The sequence below is a fragment of the Narcine bancroftii genome, chromosome 1 (genome assembly GCF_036971445.1).
Source record: "Narcine bancroftii isolate sNarBan1 chromosome 1, sNarBan1.hap1, whole genome shotgun sequence".
Taxonomy (NCBI): Eukaryota; Metazoa; Chordata; class Chondrichthyes; order Torpediniformes; family Narcinidae; genus Narcine; species Narcine bancroftii.
Genome location: NC_091469.1, coordinates 479,999,650 through 480,022,833, shown reverse-complemented (window position 1 = coordinate 480,022,833; position 23,184 = coordinate 479,999,650). Strand labels below are relative to the sequence as shown.

General features: G+C 48.4%; 1 protein-coding gene across 5 annotated transcripts in view; it reads left to right on the top strand.

Annotated features, from left to right (window-relative positions):
• Window positions 1-23,184, top strand: part of LOC138751914 (sodium channel protein type 1 subunit alpha-like) — a 299,966-nt gene that overhangs the window by 183,480 nt on the left and 93,302 nt on the right. For all 5 annotated transcript variants that reach the window (XM_069914861.1, XM_069914864.1, XM_069914862.1 and 2 more), the window contains exon 15: window positions 11,568-11,694. In XM_069914861.1, the coding sequence (XP_069770962.1) occupies window positions 11,568-11,694 (127 nt within the window). The remainder of the gene's footprint in view (window positions 1-11,567; window positions 11,695-23,184) is intronic.

Here is a 23,184-nt window from a genome sequence, read left to right as displayed (position 1 = left end):
GGAACCAATTAAATCAACAATTAAATCCAGGTGATCCGGTTTCATCCCACATTCCAAAGACATGCAGGGTTAGAAGGTTAACTGGTCACATGATTGTATTGGGGGAATGGGCTCATGGGACGAAAAGGCTGGACCTCCAAATTTTAAATTGAAAGTGGTCTTGAAGAGATCAAAATGTACAGAACAGAGCAGGCAAACATGAACAACTGCCTAGAATTTCCCTGCTGCATAGTCCCCCATTTTTCTCAGTTCCGTGCACCTAATGGTCTCTTTAAAATATCCTATTGTATGCACCTCCCAACACCGTTGCCGGCAGCGCATTCCGTGCACCCACCACTCTCTGTGTGGAAAAACCTACCTCTTACATTCCCCCCCCTCCCCCGTACTTACCCCCAAACTCCTCAAAACTGTGAACCCTTGTGTTAGCCATTTCAGCTCTGGGCAAAAGCTTTTGGCTGTCCACATGATCAATGCCTCTTATTATCTTGTACATCTCTATCAGGTCACCCCTCAGCCTCTGTCGCTCTGAGGAGAAAAGACCAAGGTCACTGAACCTATCCTCATGAGCCCTACTCTCCAATCCAGGCAGCATCCTTGCGAATCTCTTCGGCCCCCTCTCTAAAGCATCCACATCTTTTCTATAGTGAGGTGACCAGAAATGAAAACAGTGTTCCTCGTGGGGCCTCACCAAGGTCTTATATAACTGCAACATTACCGCATGATTCTTGAACTTGATCCCATGGTTAATGAAGGCCTATGCACCACACCCTTTCTTAACAACATGAGCAACCAGTCTTTGAGGGGCTCTGCTGACCCCTGACCCTCAACTGCCTGAACGATGAGGGCTGACCTTCCAGAGATTTATAAAATCGTGAGGGCATAGATAAAGTGAATGCGGACCAGTCATTTCCCTTTGTGAGAAAATTTAGGTTATAGAAGGAGTGAGAACCATTTTAATTCTGTGCCCCACACCCACGCTGATGGGTCTGTCCACAGCCCCATGCACCAATGCTCCTGTATCTCTTCCCTGACGGGAGCGGCTGAAAGATGTTACGCCTGTGGTCGAAAGGGTCATCAATGATTTTGTTCGCCCTCTTCAGACAGCAATCCTGATTGATCACATTGATGGTGGGGTGGGGGGGAGAGCAGAGTGGGTGGAAGAATTCAGTAATCCTCTTTGCCACTCTCGTGATCCTGTGGATTGATCTCAGATCCATTTCTCTGCAGCAACTGTACCACACTGTGATGCAACTGGCCAGGATGCTCTCGACAGAGCTCCTGTAGACGGTTGACATAATGGATAAGAAAAGGAAGGTGGTGAGGAGGTAAAGGAAAGGAGACAGAGGAATAGGTAAGGAGAGAGAGAGAGAGAGAGAGATGGGGAGGAGTTTAATGGAAATTTGAGGTCGATGTTAATGGTGGAGAATGCCCAGACAGAATGTGAAAAGTAAGTTTTACCACCCACCTATCAAACAACTGATGTCAAGCCTCTGCCCACTGATTGTCCCTGGGTCCTACGTTGAGTCAGTGCTTCCATCATTCCATGACCTTCCTCTGCCGCCACTATTCCCCCCCCCTCCCCGATCCGATCCTGTTCACACTCCCTCGATCATCCTTTGTCCCAGCCCCCCCCCCCCCCCCCCCCCCATCCTGGGACCCAAGAGAGCTGGGAGCAGGAGGATGTTCATCACCTTAAGTTTGGAACGACCATGGCTGTCCTATCCCATGCCTCATTTCCTGTTCTGTCCATTCCTGTGGTGCACTGAGGTAGCAGCCAGCAAGAACAAAACTCAAAGAATGTACAACTGGCTTTATTCCAGTAAAAGTCTGAACACCAGTTCATGCTTTGATGGCTCCCCCGTGACTGGCTCAGGAGGGGCCGGCTCAGGTCTATATTCGGGTGGACGGACTGACAGCCGGCCAGGTGGAGATTGCCCCCTGCAGTGGGCTGGTGGTCGTATCTCTACAGTTCCCTATTGATATCAATCCCCCGCAGGAGACATAAGTGCAGGAGGAACTCAGCAGGTCACACAGCATCTGTGTAAGATCTAAGGCAGTCGACACGATTGGATATATATCGTCAGGAAGGCCTCAGACCCAAAACACCGACTGCTTTTCACTCCCTACAGATGTTGCGTGACCTGCCTGTTTTCTCCAGCAGCTGTAGACTATCTTGTTACCTAAACTCATCCCCCAATCTTTTAACTACCTCCACTTTCAACACTTATAATGAGGTAGCCTCTGCAACTCTCTGGGACAGAGAACTCCAGAGATTCACCATGCTGGGCTGGATTTTGGAAATAGAGAGAAGGCTAGGGATGATTGTCCAGGGTGTTGATGAAGAGGGTACTAATTTTCTCCAAAAACCCATCCAGCGACTTTGCCCTACTGCCCCTGCATGGATAACCCCCTGATTTTAATCCTCACAACTCTGCTCAAAGGTTGGCTTCCCTGCAGGGTTCATCTGCTGCATCCAGTACTCCCAACGAGACCTCCTCTCCATCAGAGACTGGGAGATCGCTTCATTGAGCACCACTTCTATGTCATCTGCAATACCGGGGAACTCCCAATGCCACACACCATTCATACACTGACATGTCTGTCCTTGGCCTCATGCACTGCCAAACCAAGACTACTTGCAAATAGGAGGAACAACATCTTATATTTGGTCAGGGAACTCTCCAATCAGATGGAATTAACATTGACTTCTTCGATTTCCATTAAAACCCTCCACATCTCTCTCTTTCCCTATTTCTTTGTCTTCTTTCCTCCAGCTTCCCAACTCCTTCCCTTCCCTCTCTATTCAGAGAGACCTACCCTCTCCTACTATCACTGCTCATCCCTTCTACCCTCCCACTTTTATCCATCTATGACATTACCTGGTAGCCTGTGCTATTCACTCCACCTCCCCTCTCCCCCCTCCCGTCCTCTCCTCTCCCCCTCTCCTTTCCTCCTCCCATCTTCACTCCTCCTCTCTTCCCCTTCCCTCCCCTCTCTCCCATTTTCCCATCCCCTCCCTCTCTCCCCTCCTCCCCTCTTTCTCCTCTCCTCCCCTCCACTCCCCTCTCCTCCCCTCCACTCCCTTCCCCTCCCCTCCCCTCTCCTCTTCTACCCTCTCCTCCCCTCCCCTCCCTTCCCTTCTCCTCTCCCACCCCACCAGGTGCCTGGCTGCCTGCTTTTGCTCATACCTTGACAAAGGTCTGAGGCCCAAAACATTGGTTACCCTTTACTTCCCATGGATGCAGTGTGACCTGCTGAGTTTCTCCAGCACGTTTGTATATTGGTCGCAATCAGCGCTTTTCTGCAAATAGAATCACTTGCGGGGAGAGAAAGGGAAGGGGAGGGGTCAGGGTTAGGGTTAATCAATTCTGAAAAGCTCTAATCACTGCACTTGTGTTCCTACAGTCTGCTCATTAGTCTGTCATATCCTCAGTACACACCCCTCCGTCCTCAGCTCCATTAACAAACCAGATGCAGAGAGTTGTCAGTGATTGATTATTCTTTTCACTAGCTCCAGCCTTAATGGAATTCTGGCAGCGAGAGTGGAAAGGTTCTCCCAGATGGATAGGCAGCTTCACTTCTCATTTTTTTCCCCCAATTAGAAATAAGAATTAAGTGACCTCCTGCAGCGCAACAAGACAGGGAACATTATTAGCGCCACTGCAGTAGTGAGGCAAAGTTGTGTGCCTGTTTGAGCGTGAGAGAAAGGCTTACACTTTCCGGAGACGGTAGATACCAGTATCAGTCAGGCGCGCACGTCAGGAAGAACTCTGCGGGTCGAGCTGCGTCCGTGAGAGGAAAAGATTGGTCAACGTTTCAGGCCCTGCCCTTCGTCCAAGCTTGACTTGCTGAGTTCCCCCAGCAGAGTCTGTTCAAGTGTCTGCAGTCTCCTACCTGTCTCCGCCAAGTCCTTCTCTCGTGCTCAACACGATGGTGCCTAGCTTACATTTTCCGAATTTTCCGCACAGTCAATGTAGCGGTTACGGGCGCCAGCCATCGGGACTGGGATTGGAATCCGGGGCTGCCCGTATAAATTTGCATGTTCTCGCCGTGTCTGCGTAGGCTTCCGCTGGGTGCTCCGGATTCCTCCCACCCTACCGGGGTTGTAGGTCAACTGGGTGTGATTGGGCGGCACAGGCTTGTAGGTCAAAAGCTATTTATGCCCTCAAGTAACAGACCTTAGCAGGCCATTGACGTGCCAGCGAGTTGAGTTTCAGAAATGGAGGATGCACAACTACTGGCTCTCACTGGCAAATGTTTGGAATGTAAATTTAGACAACCCCGTGGGAGGAAACCGGAGCATCTGGAGGAAACCCGCACTGACACGGGTAGAACGTATAAACTCCTTATAGTCAGTGCCAGATTCATCCCCGGGACGCTGGCGCTGTAATGGCATTGTGCTAACCATCTTGCTGGCCAAATTTTGCAATACAGCATAGCAACAGGCCCTTCTGGCCCACAAGCTCATGCCCACCCAAATACCTCAATTAACCTGCTACCCCATACATCTTTGAATGGTGGGAGGAAACTGGAGCACCTGGAGAAGACCCAAGTGATCACAAACTCCTGATGGACAATGCAAGATTTGAACCCGGATCACTGGCTCTGTAATAGCGTTGTGGTGACCATTGCACTAGCCATTGAAAATGGTATTGGCTGAGAACTATTAGCCAGGATGCCAGATAGAATAATCCCTGTATCTTCGTGGAAATAGCCCAGTGGGAAACTTGATGAGCCCCTCAGCCAGAGACAATCTGAGCCCAAACTAGCTCAAATACACAGAAACACTGGGAGGAACTCCGCTGGCCTTTCAGAGTCCATTATTGCCGATATTTCAGACCCGAGCCCTCCAAGGAGGAAAGCCAGAGAAGTCACTATTAATGCCATCCGGTTGGAGGCCACCCACATTCAAGATGTTGTTCCTCCAATTTGCGGGGATGGGGGGCTCGGTCCGGCAGTGCATGAGACCACAAAGCCGAGGGGCTCAACGATCTCCCAGTCTGCGCCCAGTCCCTCTGCTTCAGTGACCCAGATTTCGACCCTGACCTCGGGTGTTGTCTGTATGGAGTAACTGCATGGATCTCTCACACATGCTCTGGGTCCTGCCACATCCAAAAGACATGAGTGTAAATTGGCCCAAGGGTGCTGGAGGATGGTCAATACTGGAAGGGGAGGATAGGCTACTGGGAAGGCAGGGAAAGTAGAACATGACAGCACCGTAAAGGAATTTCGGCCCTTGATATTATGCCAACCGACAGTATAACAACCTACTTAACAATCAAATCCTTCCTTACCTCTATTTTTCTGGCCTCCATGTGCCTCGTTTAAAATGTCCCTATTGTACCGAACTCCACCACCACCCCAGGCAATGCACCCCATGCACCCACCACTCTCTATGTAAAACACTTATCCCTAATGTCTCCCCTAAATTTTCCTCCCCTCACTTTGCACAGATCTCCTCTAGTATGTTCCCCAGGAGAAAATGGTGCTGGTTGTCCACCCTATCTATGGCTCTCATAATCTTGAGTCACTTCTTCATTCCAAATAGAAAAATCCCTGGCTCTGTACATCTCTATAAATAGAATTAATGCAAGATTGGTGTGAAATTGCATTTAACTCAAAGGTAGAAGCATTTTCAACTGAATCACAGCTGAACAGGGCTACTTTGAGTGATCTGTACTAAAACTGCATAAAGAAATACCAAAGGCCAATCCCTATTTAAAGTCAGGTTCAAAAAGGTCCCTTTTATTGTCATGTAATAATTCATTAAAATGTAATATATATGATGTACTTCAAGTCTTGTCTGTCATAAGGCAAACAAAGTGTCACGACGAGCATTGCCCGGTGCCCCCGGCAATAGGAGGAAGAGAAGCAACAGAGTCCCCTCAGGGACACTGAGCTTCCGTGGATTTCCCTCTGCAGCTTGCTCCGTCGGCAACACCCAGATCTCAACCTCTGATAACATCAGGCAACCTTCAATGCCTGACCCCTTCAGGCCCCCTTCTTACCCCCTTGAATCCCACGAGCAGCCCACAGCCTGTGAGGGTCCTTAGGCCACTGGTCCACCGCCGTGGACTTGTAACGGTCTTTACCAAAGTTAATCCCGAGACTTGCAACAGATTTGTGACTAACCCATTTATGAATGGAGAAATAACATTAAAACATAGAAAATACATGTAGGAGTAGGCCATTTGACCCTTCAAGCCTACACCACCATTCAATATGATCATGGCTGATCAGTACCCGGTTCATACCTTCTCCCCATACCCCCTGATCCCCTTCGCCACAAGAGCCAAATCTAACTTACTCTTAAATATTGACAAGGAACCAGCCTCAGCTACTTCCTGTGGGAAAGAATTCCACAGATCCACCATCCTCTGGGAGAAGAAATGTTTCCTCATCTCAGTCCTAAAAAACTTCCCCCTTATCCTTAAACTGTGACCCCTGGATCTAGTTTTTCCCAGCATTGGTAGCAACCTTCCTGCGTCTAGTCTGTCTAATCCCTTAAAAATTTTATATATTTCTATAAGATCCCGCCGCCCCCCAATCTTCTAAATTCCAGAGAATACAAGCCTAGTCCATCCAACCTTTCTTCATATGCAAGTCCTTCCATCTCTGGTATCAGTCTAGTGAATCTTCTCTGCACCCCCTCCACGGCGAGGATGTCCTTCCTCAGATAAGGAGACCAAAACTGCATGCACTACTCCAGGTGTGGTCTCACCAAGGCCCTGTACAGCTGGAGCAGGATCTCTGTACTCAAATCCTCTTGCTATGAACGCCAACATAGCATTCACCTTCCTCTCTGCCTGCTGTACCTGCACGCCCACTTTCAATGTATCACCATCAGTCAGGGCATTAGGGTAGGAGAAGACACATTACCTTACAACTGCACAGAATATTGGTAATAGCTCTCTTAGAGTATTGGTTCACCCATCTATTAATATTATTGATGCAGCCAGGAATCGGAGGCTTGAATTATAAGGCTGGATAAGACTGGGATCTTTTTACATCGAGGCCAAGGGGAATCTAACAGGGATTTTTACAAATAATGAGGGCCATAGATAAGGTAAATATTCATACACTTTGTCCCAGGGTAGAGGGAATAGATTAAAGGTGAGAGGGGAAAAAATTTGAAAGGGACCTGAGATATGGAGAGTGGTGGGTGTATGGAACAAGCTGCCAGAGGAAGTGATAGAGGCAGGTACAATCGTCATGTTTAAACAGCATTAAGATAAGTGCATGGTTCGGAAAGGTTTTGGGATATGGGCCAAATGCAGGCAAATCAGACTCGTTGGTCACGTTGGTGCCTGTTTCCGTGCTGCAGACCCTCCTTATGATAATGATGTTGAGACCATTTCTTCATGGATCTATCCCTCAATCAGCCATAGTTCCTCATTACCAGCCACAGTTGTTGAGAACATGGAACATTGCAGGCCATTTGGTCCCCGATTTTATGCCAACCTATCTATATAAACTGCTCAACAGTCAACTCCAATTGGTTTTCAAACTTATTCTTTCCACTCACTTGAAGTAATCCCTAGGTCATTGGTGCTCTGTGATTAGTAAGGGATTGCTTCAGGTGGGATGTGAGTGAGAAGGGAAGGTTGAGAATCACTGCTCTAGACCCAATTGTTATTGAAATATTTTGCTTGAGAAAAATGGTCATTGGCCCATTTCCTTTGGAGTTCTGAAACCGTGCACGTAATGAGTCAATGAGGGACGATTAAAACAGAGGTTTTCAAACTTTTTCTTTCCACCCACATCCCACCTGAAGCAATCCCTTACTAATCACAGAGCCACTAAGGCATAGGGATTACTTAAAGTGGGACGTGAGTGGAAAGAAAAAGTTGAAAACCACTGATCTAAGCCTTCACATCACTTCCATAACCAACTATTTTTCTTACATCTATCTGCCTGACAAAGATTCTTTTAAATGTCCCTATTGTACCAGCCTCCACCACCACCCTGGAAATGTATTCCAGGGACCTGCTATCCTCTGGGTAAAATAATTTTACCCCTGATGTCTCCCCTAAACTTTCCTCCCCTCACCTCATACATATGTCCTCTGGTATTTGCTACAGTGGCCCCAGGAAAAGGTGCCGGCTATCTACTCTCTCAATATCTCATAATCCTGTAGACTATTATTAAGTCATCTCTCATCCTTCTTCACTCCAAATAGCTCTGTTAACCTTGCCTCACGAGGCATATTCCCCAATCCAGAACTTTGGCTAACTTTGGTGAGCTGAGGAGCCTGCTACCAGGCTGTAGAACACCATGAGTCTAGGTGTCAGGGAGTCTGGTGTGGAGACCCAGCTTGGGCTGCAGAACATTGGAATTCCGAGGGGCCACCACCTCTGTCCAGCAGCATGTCCCGCCATTCCACGCCCTCTTGTCTGCGTTCATGGGGCAGTGGGCGTCATCGGGCTCAGGCCAGCAACCCCTGGCCATTACATCCTGAGGCTTGCTTGAATGTTTCAGATAAGAAAGTCACACGCAGGCCAGACCAGAGAGCAGACAGGAGATGTCCTCCCCTGGCCTCGGTCTGATCATGTCAGTAGCACAGCCCACGCTCATCAACCTGCTTCGTACACCCTTCATTATCCCTCTCGGCACCTTCCGACTGATTCCGGCCCCCAGAATTGACGACTGATTTCTGGCCACATTTCAAGCTTTCCCAATTTTTGCTCCCCCATTCCAACCCAGCAGAAACCCTTCCCCAAGTCTCCCACATTCACCCCAATATCAGCTCACCAATGGCCCATGTTATATCATTTCACACTACAGGGTTGTGGTGATCTGTTTCCTCCATTGTATATATGGAGCTGGCCCGCCCACAGGATTCCTCCCCCATGGTCCTGGACCATAAAGGTTGAGCCACCTCTCCCTTAACACCATTCCTATCTTGGGATCTGGGCCAGCAAGGTTCTTCTGTATATTAAAGCCTATCGTTCCCTCAGCTTGTCTCTGTAGTTACTAGTAGTGCCCTACAAGGGTGTGTGAGGGAGAGGAATACGCCAGAAAAAAATAATCCTTTACTGCTTTCCTATGGAGGCCAGATTTCTTGGAACTTGGTATAAAATACACTGAGATGCAGGAGCAACTCAGCAGGTCACGAGCCACCCTTAGGAGGTAAACTTATATATCACCAATATTTCAGGCCTAATACCTTGAAAAAAGGCTCAGGCCCGAAACATTGGTTTTTTCTACAATTGCAGCATCCGCAGACTTTTGCGTTTCGCTTCCTAGATTCGGACAACAATCTTTTACACTCTGCCAATCGGTGCATCACTGATTCCAGCCACCCTCTTCCTCAGATCCTCTCCGAATCTCCTGCCCACTGAACACTGCAGCAGAGAAGCAGACCCTTTGCCCCATCTAGTTTGTGTCAATCTATTTCTTTAGCATGGTCTCACTGACCTGGACCTGGTCCGTAGCCCTCCATTACCACTCCCATCTGGGTACCTATCCAAATTTTCCTCAGATGTCAAAATCAAGGCCGCATTCGCCACCTCAGCCACTCTCCCACCACATTCTGCATGAAGAATCCCCCCCCCCCTAAACATCTCTGGTTCTCGTCTCACCCAACCGCAGGGAAAAGGGCACTAACCTTATCCCCTCTAGTTTTAGATACCTATGCTTGGCCAGTGATTGTTCAGCATCTAGTTGACCCTGTAAGGAATGGCTTGCTGGATTATTTCAGAGCCCATATAAATTTCAAAAGGATCAGTATGAAGCTGGAGTCAAATATAAATCTACAGAGGAAGGCAGGTAAAGGACTTCCAATAAACGAAGCAATGGTGGTCATTACCAGCACTGGTCTTTTAATTTCAGAATTGATTAACTAAATTCGCTGAGGCGGGGTTTCAATTCACGTCTGGAGATCATCCACCTCTAGATGCTCGTTCAGTGACTATTCTGTGATGAGCTTCTAATGCACTGTGTTCAACAAGAATACCTGCGGATGCTAGGGTCTAGTACAGCACACAAGGTTGCTGGAGAAACTCAGCAGGTCACGCAACAACCATCGGCAGTAAGAGGCAGTCGACATTTTGGGCCCGAGTTCTTCATCTGGAATGCGGCAATGCAGGTGGATGCATGAACAGAAAGTGGGCGCAGTGGGTGGGAAAGAGGAGGGCTGAGCAGAAGGAGGATACAGGTGAGAGTGAAAGGGGAAATGTTTAGGGGGAACAGGAGGGGGAAACGTCTTCACACAGAGGGTGGTGTGAGCATGGAATGAGCTGTCAGCTGAAATGCTGAACGTGGGCTCAATTTTAACATTTAAGAAGAATTTGGACAGGTACATGGATGGGAGGGGTATGGAGGATTATGGACTGGGTGCAGGTCAGTGGGACAAGGCAAAAGAAAATGGTTTGGCACAGACTAGAAGGGCCAAAGGGTCTTGTTTCTGTACTGTAAAGTACTGTATGGTTCTGTGATGGGGGAGAGGGCTGAGGCCAAGAAGGGAAGCTTTCACAGGACAAGGGCTGGGGAACTGGAGAAAGGGAGGGAGAGAGGGATGAGGGAAAAAGAGAGTCTGGGGTGGGGGTGGCAGGGGTTTAATGGAAATTAAAGTCGTCAAGTTTATTGTCATCTGGTTGCACAAGTGAAACCCAATGAAACAGCGTTCTCTGGTCCTCGGTGCGAAACACAACCAAACATAACTCACATACATCTTTTTTTCTTTGGCTTGGCTTCGCGGACGAAGATTTATGGAGGGGGTAAAAGTCCACGTCAGCTGCAGGCTCGTTTGTGGCTGACAAGTCCGATGCGGGACAGGCAGACACGGTTGCAGCGGCTGCAGGGGAAAATTGGTTGGTTGGGGTTGGGTGTTGGGTTTTTCCTCCTTTGCCTTTTGTCAGTGAGGTGGGCTCTGCGGTCTTCTTCAAAGGAGGTTGCTGCCCACCAAACTGTGAGGCGCCAAGATGCACGGTTTGAGGCGATATCAGCCCACTGGCGGTGGTCAATGTGGCAGGCACCAAGAGATTTCTTTAGGCAGTCCTTGTACCTTTTCTTTGGTGCACCTCTGTCACGGTGGCCAGTGGAGAGCTCGCCATATAACATGATCTTGGGAAGGCGATGGTCCTCCATTCTGGAGACGTGACCCATCCAGCGCAGCTGGATCTTCAGCAGCGTGGACTCGATGCTGTCGACCTCTGCCATCTCGAGTACTTCGACGTTAGGGATGAAAGCGCTCCAATGGATGTTGAGGATGGAGCGGAGACAACGCTGGTGGAAGCGTTCTAGGAGCCGTAGGTGGTGCCGGAAGAGGACCAAGTAAATATATAAATATTGTTTCACGACCACAAGAGACTCACCTGGTCAGTGCGAGCAGTTCCTTTGGTCATTCAGCATTCTGACTGCCCGTGGGAAGAAGCTGTGCCTCAGCCTGGAGAATCCGATATTGGTGCTGCCTGGTTGAAGACTGTCGAGGTGGAATGCAAGGTGTTGTTCCTCGGGTTAGTTGGTAGGGGTTGTGGCAGGGGTGGGGGTGGGAGGGGGGCTCGACTTGCGTGCTTGCTGAGGGAGCTGGTGGATGTGACTCATGATTGTGTTCTCTCCTTCCCCAGAAACTGGAACAGCTCTCCAGTTGTTCTGAAGGAAGCACGGTCGACCTTACGAGCAAAGGGGATGAGGTGGAGCACGCCTCCGAGCACCCAGAGGAGGCTGTGGATCCGGACGACTGCTTCACAGAGGGTAGGACCCCACTCGGCAGAGTAAAGCCATGCTGGTGGCGGCTCGGGCGGAATCTGTCAGGGAGAACACTCCAGAGCTGCCGACAGAGTAATTCAGCCAGAAGCAGCCATCTACTGAACAGGAAGGGCCTGAGATTCTTTGGGGTGGCATCCAGTACATGTGGTGTGGCAAGTGCGCTGTGTCCTCGTGTTGGGCAGTGCTTTTGTGCGGGAAGACATGTAGTGGGAGGAGCAGCAACACTCAGTAAAGCCGAGTACTGAAGGGTTAAGTAGAGTAAAGGAATTGTTGGAAGGAAAGATTGAGAAAGCGAGAACAATGTGTCCAGGGTCATGCTGGGAAGATGAGAAAAGAGCAAGAGGGTGGTGGCAAATCTTTGGATTGACACAACTAGAGTGTAACCTCCTGTTACGGGCAAACAATTTATTTTTACAGTTGATGTAAGTGGGGACAGTTCCCTCTACACTGGTCCATCACTCACACCCAAGGAATGAACAGCACTCATTAGACACAGAGGACAGTTCCCTCTACACTGGTCCATCATGCACACCCAAGGAATGAACAGCACTCGTTAGACACAGAGGATAGTTTCCTCTACACCAGTCCATCACACACACCCAGGGAATGGACACTACTCATTAGACACAGAGGACAGTTCCCTCTACACTGGTCCATCACACACACTCAGGGAATGGATACCACTTGTTAGACACAGAGGACAGTCCCCTCTACTCTGGTCCATCACATTAACCCAGGTAAGAAACACATAACATTACATAAAACATAAGAAAATGGAGCAGAAGGAGGCCATATGGCCTATTGAACCTGCTCTGCCAGTCAATGTGATCAGCTCATCTCCACCTACCTGCCTTTTCCCCATATCCCTTAATTCCACTACTAGGTAAAAATTTATCCAACCTTGTCTTAAATACATTTACTGAGGTCACCTCCACTGCTTTATTGGGCAAATAGTTCCAGAGTACAGTTCCCTCTGCACAGATCCATCACACAATCCCAGAGAAGGGACACCACTGGTTAGACCCAGACTACAGCTCAAATCAGTCATTTCCATGAAATCCTTAAGGAACTAACAGTTGGCTACAGGATGCAGAAACAATTGTGTCCAAGGGTGGGGAGCTTTGAGTGTATGGAAAGAGTAACAGGAGCTGGGATTATTTTCCTTGGTGGAGCTGAGAGGGGATGGGATGGAATTAAAATCAGGATTGGCCTTGGCAGAGAAGAGGCAGATGTTGAACTGGTCCTCATTACCTCACCAGCAGATATAGAGGTGCTCTTGGATGTGCTGTGCTAATTGTAGGTGAGTCGGAGGGTAAAGGGGAGAGGTAGAGGGTGTATTAAAACCCAAAAGTCTGCAGACACTCTGTGAAAGGAGACAGAGGGAAAAGGGAAGAGAGAGAGAGAGAGACAGAGACAGAGAAAGAGAGAGGGAGAGAGAGAGAGAGAGAGAGAGAGAGAGAGAGAGAGAGAGAGAGTGAGCTGGAGGAAAGACGACATGGAGAGAGTTGCTAACAGAAACTGGACAAGTCAATGTTAATACCATCCGGTTGGAGGGTGCTCAGATGGAAGATGAGGTGCTTTTCCTCCAATTTGCAGGAGGAGTCTCAGTCCGGCAATGGATGAGACCATGGACAGACACGTCAGCAAGGGAATGGGACAGGGAATTGAAATGGGTGGCCACTGGAAGGTCTATGCTATTGTGGCGGACGGAGCTGAGGTGCTCAACAAAGCGATATCCCAGTCTGTGCCCAGCCTCTCCAACATGGAGGAGACCACAGCAAGAGCACCTGATGCAGTAGGTGATCCCTTCAGATTCACAAGCGTTGCTTCACTTGGAGGCCCTGAATGGTGGAGAGAGAGGACGAGTGGGTGCAAGTGGAGCATGTCCTGCTATCACAGGGGTAGGTGTCAAGGGGGCGAGAGGATGAGGGAGTCATGGAAGGACCGGTCCCAACGGAAAGCAGAGAGGGGAGGAAAGGGGGTGCCGAGTAAGGAGGAGGAGTCTGGAATCTGGAGTGGCGAATAATCTACTGTGGGAACGGAGCATGTTGAGTAGCATCTGTAGGGGGATTTGGTAACGTTTCGGGTAAAGGTTCTGCATTGGTTCTCAGATGGAAGATGGCCAGTGCACAGCATAGAGAGGAGAAACAGGCCGGAAGGCAGTGGTGGACAGAGAAGGGTTGACAGCCAGATGGGGCCAGATGGGAACTGGGAGGGAGGGTGGAGATAGGCAGGAGGGTGGTCAGCAGACACAAATGCCAGTGCTGGAATCTGATGTGAGTGGGAGAGGTGAAGAGACCATTAAGGGAGACAGCAACAAAAATATTAAGTTCAATTTCACATTTATTATCATCTGACTGTACAGTACAACCCGACGAAACAGCATTTTTCCATACCACAGTGCTTGCACACAATACATTACATTTTAATTTCAAATTTTAAATACGGACCTATGGCTCGGCAACAGGCCATTTCGGCCCACTAATCCGTGCCATCCAATTTACACCCTTTCCTCCAGTTCCCCGTTTCAAATGGTGGGAGGAAACTGGAGCCCCCTCCCCGGGGAAAACCCACCCAGACACGGGGAGAACGTACAAACTCCTTAGAGACAGTGCGGGATTCGAACTCCCGGTCCAGTCACGATCACCGGTGCAGTGAAGGCATTGCACGAACCGCCATGCCAACTGTGCTGCCCTAATAGTACATAAATATACATAATGATATCATTTAATTCAATATACATAAATATTTTGGGATGATTTACTCGGTTACAGGACACTGTTCATCCATCTCCCAGCCTGCGGGAAGAAGCTATTTCCCAGCCTGGCTGTCCCAATTTCGAAACTCCTCTATCTCCATCTCGATGGTTGTGGGTCGAAGATACTGTGTCCTGGATGGAAAGGGCTGTCTAATATTCTTTGAGCTCCATTTAAACAATGCTCGCAGTCAAGGTCGTCAATAGGGGAAAGGGTGATCTCATTAATCTTTTTGGCCCTTTTTATGACCCTCTGCATTGACTTCCAGTCCAAGGCTTTGCAGCTACTGTCCCACTGCTGGAAACCAAAAGGCAGTGCTGCCGGAGCAGTTGTAACAGTAGCACTGCCGCTGGTATGGCCCCACAGAGAATGGGGACCTAAGTTTCAATTCTCCCCTGTACAGGCCTTAAACAACCTGTTAAAAGAGCCATTGGCATTTTACTTTAAAATCCTGCGACCGTGGGTCCTGGGCCCAAGATGGTGGCGCCTATGATCGGAAGTGGCCACAAGAGGGGTTGCCAACTCCAGGGAAGCAGAGGACTGGCGCAGGGCACCAGAAAATGGGGAGACAACCCCCCCCTCCCAATTTGAGAAGAAGAAGCAGAGGAGGTGACCCACAGGACAGTGAGCACGGCGGCGGACCAGCGAAGGCTTTGCGGCTGAAAAACACACAGGCGGCAGGCTGTTGGTGACTTGAGGCGAGGAACCCGTGGGGTGTTGCCGGCTGCAGTCAAAGGACTCTCACCAGGCTGTGGACCGCTGGAGACTGGCTCAAGACTGACTGAAGAGGGTACCAGGGATGTGAGAGGACGCTGGAGGCTTTCTGATCAAGTCCGAGATGTGCATCTGGAGGTCGGGTTGCCGATGCTTTGGACTGAAAGCCACGTGGCAGCGGAGCTTGTGGGAGCGCTGGAGGCAAAGCCATCGTCACTCAGTGACTCTGGGAGGGGGACTCTCCTTTGCTTCTCTTTCTCTGTCTGAAATGACGCCGGGCAATTTTTGCTGATAGCAAGTCTTTGTCAGCCTTACGGCAGATGAAAGGAATATCACATTCTCCATTTTGTTACCTGACAATAAAATAATCTTGAATCTTGACACAATGATACCCCCAGACAGGACATTCTCAGTAGTGATCCTGTAAGTATGGTAAATGCTTGCCGTAACAGGTCATCCAAGTTCTTCCAGCTTTGCCACCATGACCTGTGGTCCAAGGTTTTTGAATGGACCTCTTTTCTGGCCAGCCGTGAGGTTTCTCCTGTAATGGTGAGGGAATTGTGGAGTCCATGAATCTTGAGCCGTTCCCAGAGGACCATCATTCCTTTCCAATCCACTGACCGGACCAGTAATGTAGGGAGAGGTTGGGATCCCCATTGGGGCCCTATTCCAGATGCAGGCTACTTTAACTTGGCAGAAGATGCACTGAATTTCCATCCCTTTCACACATACATGGAGCAGTTCTTGTCCATGTTGCCCAGTGAGAGAGTTCACCTAGTGTATTTCCGCACTACCCAGAGTGTGACCAGGGGCCCAGCTCCAATATCTTGGTTACCCTTCACTTCCTATGGATGCTGCACAACTTGCTGTGTTTCTCCAGCGCGTTTGTCATCAAGTTTATTGTCACTTGGTTGTACAAGTACAACCTGATGAAACAGTGTTCTCCGTTCCTCAGAGCAAAACAGGCAGACACATAACCAGTCGTAACACACATACAGACAAGCAATACCTCTGCAGGATAAGCATTTATATATATGACTAAATACATAAATATTGTTTCATGAATATGAAAGTCTCGGAGGATTAGTGTGAGCGGTTCCTTTGGTCATTCAGTATTCTTGCTGCCCGTGGGAAGAAACTGTTCCTCAGCCTGGTGGCGCTTGCTCCAATACTCCTGTATCTCTTCCCCGACCAGAGCAGTTGGAAGGTGTTGTGTGGAAGGGGTCCTTGTTGATTTTGCGTGCCCTCTTCGGATAATGATAGATCACGTCGATGGGATGGAGGGGGGATGGTGGGAGACTCCAGTGATCCTCCCTGCCACTCTATTGGTCCTACGGATTGACCTCCAATCCATTTCTCTACAGCAACCGTATCCACACTGTGATGCAGCCGGCCAGGACGCTCTCGATAGAGCTCCTGTAGAAGGTTGACATAATGGTGGCCGGTTGTCTTGCCCACTTCAGTCTTCTCAGGAACTGCAGCTTTCCTGACAAGTGAGGTGACGTGCAATTGACCCCAGACTTTGTATTTAATTGCATTTCCACATTGGAGAGAGTTAAAGGCTGACTTTACTTCAGGCAATCAGACAGCAAGATACACATTCACTCTCAACTGAATATTGCAATCCGCTGATGCAGATCAGTTCCCATGGGAACAGTCTGGTGGAACAAAACACCTACCATGTTGTCATGGAGATGAGGACCAGCCCTTCTCAATTCAGAACCGTTAATCTTTCCAATGCACAAATGTACTGGAAAAACTCTGCAGATCACCTGCCCTCTCCTCTCCGAGAGCTACTCTTTATCAGTCCTTCTCTCCATCGGATGCAGACCGGGAGATTGCTTCGCTGAGCACCTTCGCTATGTCCGTATCTGTGACAAGGATCTCCCAGTGGCCGACCACTTCAATTCTGCGCCCCCACTCCCAATGCTGATGTGCCTGTCCATGGCCTCATGCATTGTACACCTGTAAATCAAAGGAGCAACACTTCCGCCTGGGCTCTCTCCAACCAGATGGCATTAAGATCGACTTCTCTGGTTTCCGCGGGCCTACTCTTTGTCCTCCCTCCCTTCCCATTCCCTTTTTCTTCTTTCCTCCATCTCTCCACCCCCTTCCCTCTCCATTTACAGAGTCATCCCCTCTCCCCATGTTTGCTGGTGTGCCCTCCCTCCCTTATCCACCTATTGCCTTTGTGACCGTGCTCCTCCCCCGCACCCCCATCCCCCCATTCTCCTGGGTCTGCACCAGTTCCAGAAGCTCCGACAGTGCCACCATTTTTTTTGCAATTTTATCAGTTATCATATGATCCACAAAATGATGTCCTAGCCCCCTCTTCATATGTCAACACAAGCCTCTTGAGGATAACTGTGACCCGGGCCCTACCCCTTGGTTTAATATCCCCTGCCTCTGGGATATTGTGGCTGCAATTATCTCCACATCTCCAGCTGTGTGAGAGTAAACAATTTGATAGAGAGGGCAAAGCAACTCACACTAAACACCCTCTCAGCAAACTCCTTCACATCCACTTGAACTGCACTAATGTCAACAAGCATCTCGATCTGGAAGGCCGCTGAGTTGCCCAAACAAACGTTACAAATTCCTGCTGACCAGCATCAAATGATCTTTTTTATTTAACATCGTGGAAATCCGTCGATGTCCCGTTCAGTTCATTGGCCTAGTTTGTCCTTCAGGGAGGACCAAAGGCTGATTCATTAGTCAGGACCAGAATTACAGAATATTGGAGAAAGCCGTACAAACCCACAAACATGCTGGAGAAACTCAGCAGGTCACGCAGCAGGAGAGGATAGGGTTGTGGGCTTAGTGTGACCCACAACACCTCTTCATTAGTCAGGAGAGCACAACAGCACCTCGCTTCCTAAGGGGGATTGGAGGATAAGGTCACCAAAATGGCCAAGAAGATCTCTGGGGTCTCCCTTTCCTCTATTGACGACATTCACCCGGTGTTGCCTAAATAGGGCTCAAACGATTATTGGGGACCCTTTTTTAACCAGCAAAGAGTATCTTTGACCCATTACCATCAATAAGGAGGTGCAGGAGGATCAAAATCAAGACTGGAAGCCTGGGAAATAGGACTGCCAGGCTGCAAGCCTTCTTCCCCCAGGCTGTGCAATTGATGGAAAGTATCCCAAAACCAAGTAAATTATTCCAAAATATTTCTATATATTTTAATTACATCTTTATATACATATGTGATTATTATGTGATGTGTGTGCGCGCGTGTGTGCCTGTGTGTGTGTGGGTGGGTAGATGCACAATCTAATTGTCTGTGTGCAGTCAGATGAAAATAAACTTGAACTTGAGCCTACGAGGGAAAGGATGCGGAAAGGTTTAGGGAGGGGTGGTATCCGCTTCTTCCAAAACAGGCGCAGGTCTCCCATGGCGCAGATAAAGAGGAATAACCAATGTTTCAGGTTTGAGCCCTTCATCAAGGAGCAACCAAAATGTAGGCAGGCACCTGAACAAAATGGCGGGAGGGAGGGGCACAGGCAGGAGGGAATGGGTGGGTAAGTGAGGGAGGGCACAGCAGCAAACAGGGGGAGGGGGGATGCCTCTTGTGAATGGAGAGGGAAGGGAGTGGAGAGCTGGAGGAAGGAAAACAGAGGGAAAGGGAAAGGAGGCAGAATGGGAAGTGGGTTGGCAGAAACCGGAGAAGTCGATGTTAATGCCATCTGGTTGGAGATGGAAAATAAGGTGTGGCTTCTCCAATTTATGGGTGGTCTTGGTTTGACAGTACACAAGGCAATGGAAGAGGGGTGCAGAATTGAAACGAGTAACACTGGGAGCCCCCTCCCCACCACTATTTTGTTTGGGTGCCTGCCTACATTTTGTTCAAACCTTGATGAAGGGCTCAAGCCTGAAATGTTGGTTCTGCATCTTTATCTTTGCTATATAAAGGACACTGTTTGACCAGCTGAGTTTCTCCAGCTTTGAGTTTTTACTTTATTTAAGGTGAGCCCAGACTCCAAAGGAAAGGACTTAAGGTCCCCTGCACCATCTCAAATTCTCCTTCGTTTTGAGTTGCCCCAGTCCAAGCTTTCCAAGAACATTACGCTATTCGAAAGGAGTTTGAGAACAGCGGCATTTCCTCTGTCCGCGCTGTGGTCTCAGAGCGCCCTGCATGCCCACCCTGCCACAGGAGTGGGGCTGCTGGCGGGAGCGACATAATGCAAAGCCCTATGAATTGGGCAGCACGGTTAGCTCGACACTATTACAACTCCAGTGAGCCGGGTTCGAATCCAGCACAATCCGTAAGGATTTTGTACGTTCTTCCACGACCTGCATGTGTCTTCCCCGGGTGCTCTGATTTCCTCCCACCCTCCAAAACCGTACAGGGTTGTGGGTTAATGTGGGTGCAATGTGGCAGCCCGGATCTCAATGTAAAGTTCAAAATTAAATTAATCGTGTGTGCATGTGAGCCCACACTATCTCACCCAGCTGAAACTGGATATCCACACAAGAGCTTCAACCTCATTCCACCCTGCTCTGCCAGGGCGGTGGCAACAGAGCGGCTTTCAATGGCTATTCCCTTCGGCGATGACTGAGATCCAAGTAATGGAGACGAGTGGCTTTGTGCAGAGTGCGGGGATGAGGATGGGGGTAGGGTGCGATTGACATTCACTGTAATGGAGTGGAAGGTGGACGGAGAGATTATTTATTTGAATAGGAAATGATATGTAGCCCCCTGTTGTGTAAGTGAATTTTTAAGTCTCTATCATCATTGCTTTATGCTGCACAGAAACCAGACCAGCTACTCAACGCCAAACTGAATTTATCCATAGAACCGTGGGATATTACAGGCCAGGGCCATTTATTCTGCGTAGTCCTGCTGACCTGCACCCAGTCCACATCCCTCCATACTCCTCCTTCCTGTCCAAATTTTACTTACATATTAAAATCGAGTCCACATTCATCACTTCAGCTGGCAGCTCATTCCATGCACCCACCGCACTCGCTTTGTGTGAAGAAATTCCCTCTAATGTTCCCTTAAATTTGTCCGCTTTCACCCCTTAACCCGTATCCTCTGGTTTGTATCTCACCTAACCACAGTGGGAAAACCTGGTGGCATTTACTCTGTCTATCCCCCTCATAATTTTGTAAACCTCTATCAAATCTCCCATCATTCTTCTATACTCCAGGGAAAAAGTTCTAACCTGTTTAATCATCTCCCTATAACTCAGTTCTTGAAGTCCCAGCAACATCCTAGTAAATATTCTCTGCCCTCTTTCTATCTTACTGATATTTTCCTCGAGTCAGGTGACCAAAACTGCACACAATACTCCAAATTTGGCCTCTCCAATGACTTATACAACTTTACCATAACATCCCAACTCCTGTACTCAATACTTTGATTTATGAACCCTATCTCTTTATAACCCTATCTACATGTGATTCCTCTTTCAGGGAATTATGTATCGGTATTCCCAGTTCCCTCTGTTCTATCGCACTCCTCAGTGCCGTACCATTTACTGTGTATGTCCTTTCTTGGATTGTCCTTCCATGATGCAACACCTCACACTTGCCCGCATTAAATTCCATCCGCCATTTTTCAGCCCATTTTTCCAGCTGGTCCAGATTCTCTGCAAGCTTTGAAATCCTTCCTCGCTGTCCATCCGTGATGTTTGTTGAATTAGTATTTTTTTCTGTGTGGGCCCATAATCATATATGGCGTATTCACAAGATCACAAGAAAAAGAAACAGAAGCAGACCATTTGGCCCATCAAGTCTGCACCTTGAAACCTCCCTGAGCTAAACTGTTCTTGCATCTAGTTCCAAGTTCCAGCCTCGTCTCCATATCCTATGACGCCCTGACTAATTAGATACCTCTTTAAACTCCGCCACTGATCCGGCCTCCACAGCTTCATGTGGCAATGAATTCCACAGATCCACGACCCTCTGGCTAAAGAAATTTCTCCTCATCTCTGTTGTAAATTGGCACTTTTTAATTCTAAGACTGTGCCCTCTTGACCTGGAATCACCCAACAGGGGAATCATCTTATTTACATCCACTCTGTCCAATCCATTAATTATTCAAGATGTTTCTATGAGATCCCCTCTCATTTTTCTATATTCTAATGAATAGAGTCCAAGAACCGCTAAGTATTCCTCATATGTTATCCTTCTCATTTCTGGAATCATTCTGGTAAACCTCTGTACCCTCTTCAACCTTGCTATATCCTTTCTATGGGACACAATGTGGGTCACACAATACCCAGGACAGCAAGGAAAATTCTTCTGCGAGCAGATGAAAAGGTTACCTCTAATGTTCAGACAGCCATGTAAAGAACACAATCACAGAGTGTGGGAGTACACATTTCTATCCATGACAGGAACATACACTGATTATGTCCTTCACAGGCCCTCATTAGTTTCCTAATCTTGTCTCCAACTCCAGATCCATTTGTTCCTCAATTTTTCTTCTGAATTGGCACATTGGTGTTTTAATACAGAAGTAGGGAGGCTTTATTTCATTTATATAAAGAACTGGTGAGACCAAAGATGGGTATTCCATGTATGCTGTTAGACTCCCTACCTCAAGAAGGACATTAATGTTTCGGTAGCAGCTTGGAGCTGTTCAATGGACTGAACACCAAGTCCCTTGGCGTCCACTTACCAGTGGTACTGGCAGAGCATTGGATCCACAGGTCCACCCACAGGTCCATAAGAGTGGCAGAGAGGATCACTGGCGTCTTCCTCCCCCCCCCACCCTCATCTTTGACGTGATCTACCGGGATCGTTGTCTGAAGAGGCCGCGCAAGATTTTAGATTTGTGTATTTGTCCTGCCAGTGTATTGGTCATCTAAATGTGCATTGGGTCTGGCTGTGTGCCTGCAATGAGTACTAGAGAACACTGTTTCATCGGGTTGTACTTGTACAATGGGATGATAATAAACTTGAACTCTGAGTTGTCCTTGGAATTAAGATCTTGTATGTCCTGGCTGGAGTTCAAAAGAGTGATCAGGGGCTCAACAAAAACCTCAGTGGTCTTGACAGTTTTAATGTGAAGAGGGCATTTCTTATGGGAGAATCTAGAACCAGAGGTCCTCTTATCAAAAGCAGGTATGAGGCCATTTTTTTTCTCTCCAAGAACTTGGGGAACTTTTTTCCTTACCGTCAACTATCCCTGACCAAGGACTCCAGCCAGGCCCAAATCGTCGGCTGCCTTTTACTCCCTGTCGATGCTGTCGGTGTGACCTGCTGAGTTTCACCAGTCCTTTTGTGTATTGCTTTGAACCCCAGCAGCTGCAGATTCTATTGTTCTCCTCCAAGGACGGTGGAAGCAGAGGCTGTTGAGTATTTTTTAAGGCAGAGATAGTCGATCAGCAAAGCATAAAAAAACACCCAGTAAATGCTGGAGAAACTTAGCTGGTCTCTCAGAATCCATTAGACATAAAGATATATTACCAACATTTTGGGCCTGAGCCCTTCGTCAAGGTATAAGCAAAAAGCATTGCTCTATCTGCCTCAATGGTGTGGATCTCCCAGTGTCCACCCATTTCAATTCCCTGGTCCTTGCTGTCATGTCTGTCCATGGTCTCCTGCACTGCCAGACTAAGACCACCTGCAAATTGAAGGAACGTCTCCTCATCCGGGCACACTCCAACTGGATGGTATTACCATCGACTTCTCTGATTTCTGTTAGCCCTCTCTCCCACCTCTATCTCTGAACCCTTGTCTCCTTTCTTCTTGTTCTCTCTCTCTTTCTCTCTCTCTCTCTCTCTCTCTCTCTCTCTCTCTTCCCTTATCAGCAAGGGGGTGAAAGTTTCGTGGGCTAAATAAATTGATGAGGGTCGGGTGGTAGGTGTGGTCTACATGGATTTTAGCAAGGCATTTGACAAGGTCCTCCACAAGAAACCCATCCAGAAAGTCATGAGGCACGGCAATAGTGGAACCTTGGCTGTGTGGATAAAAAATTGGCCTTTAGGAAGAAAGCAGAGAGTAGTAGTGGAAGGAAAATATTCTGCTTGGTGGTCGGTGACTAGTCGAG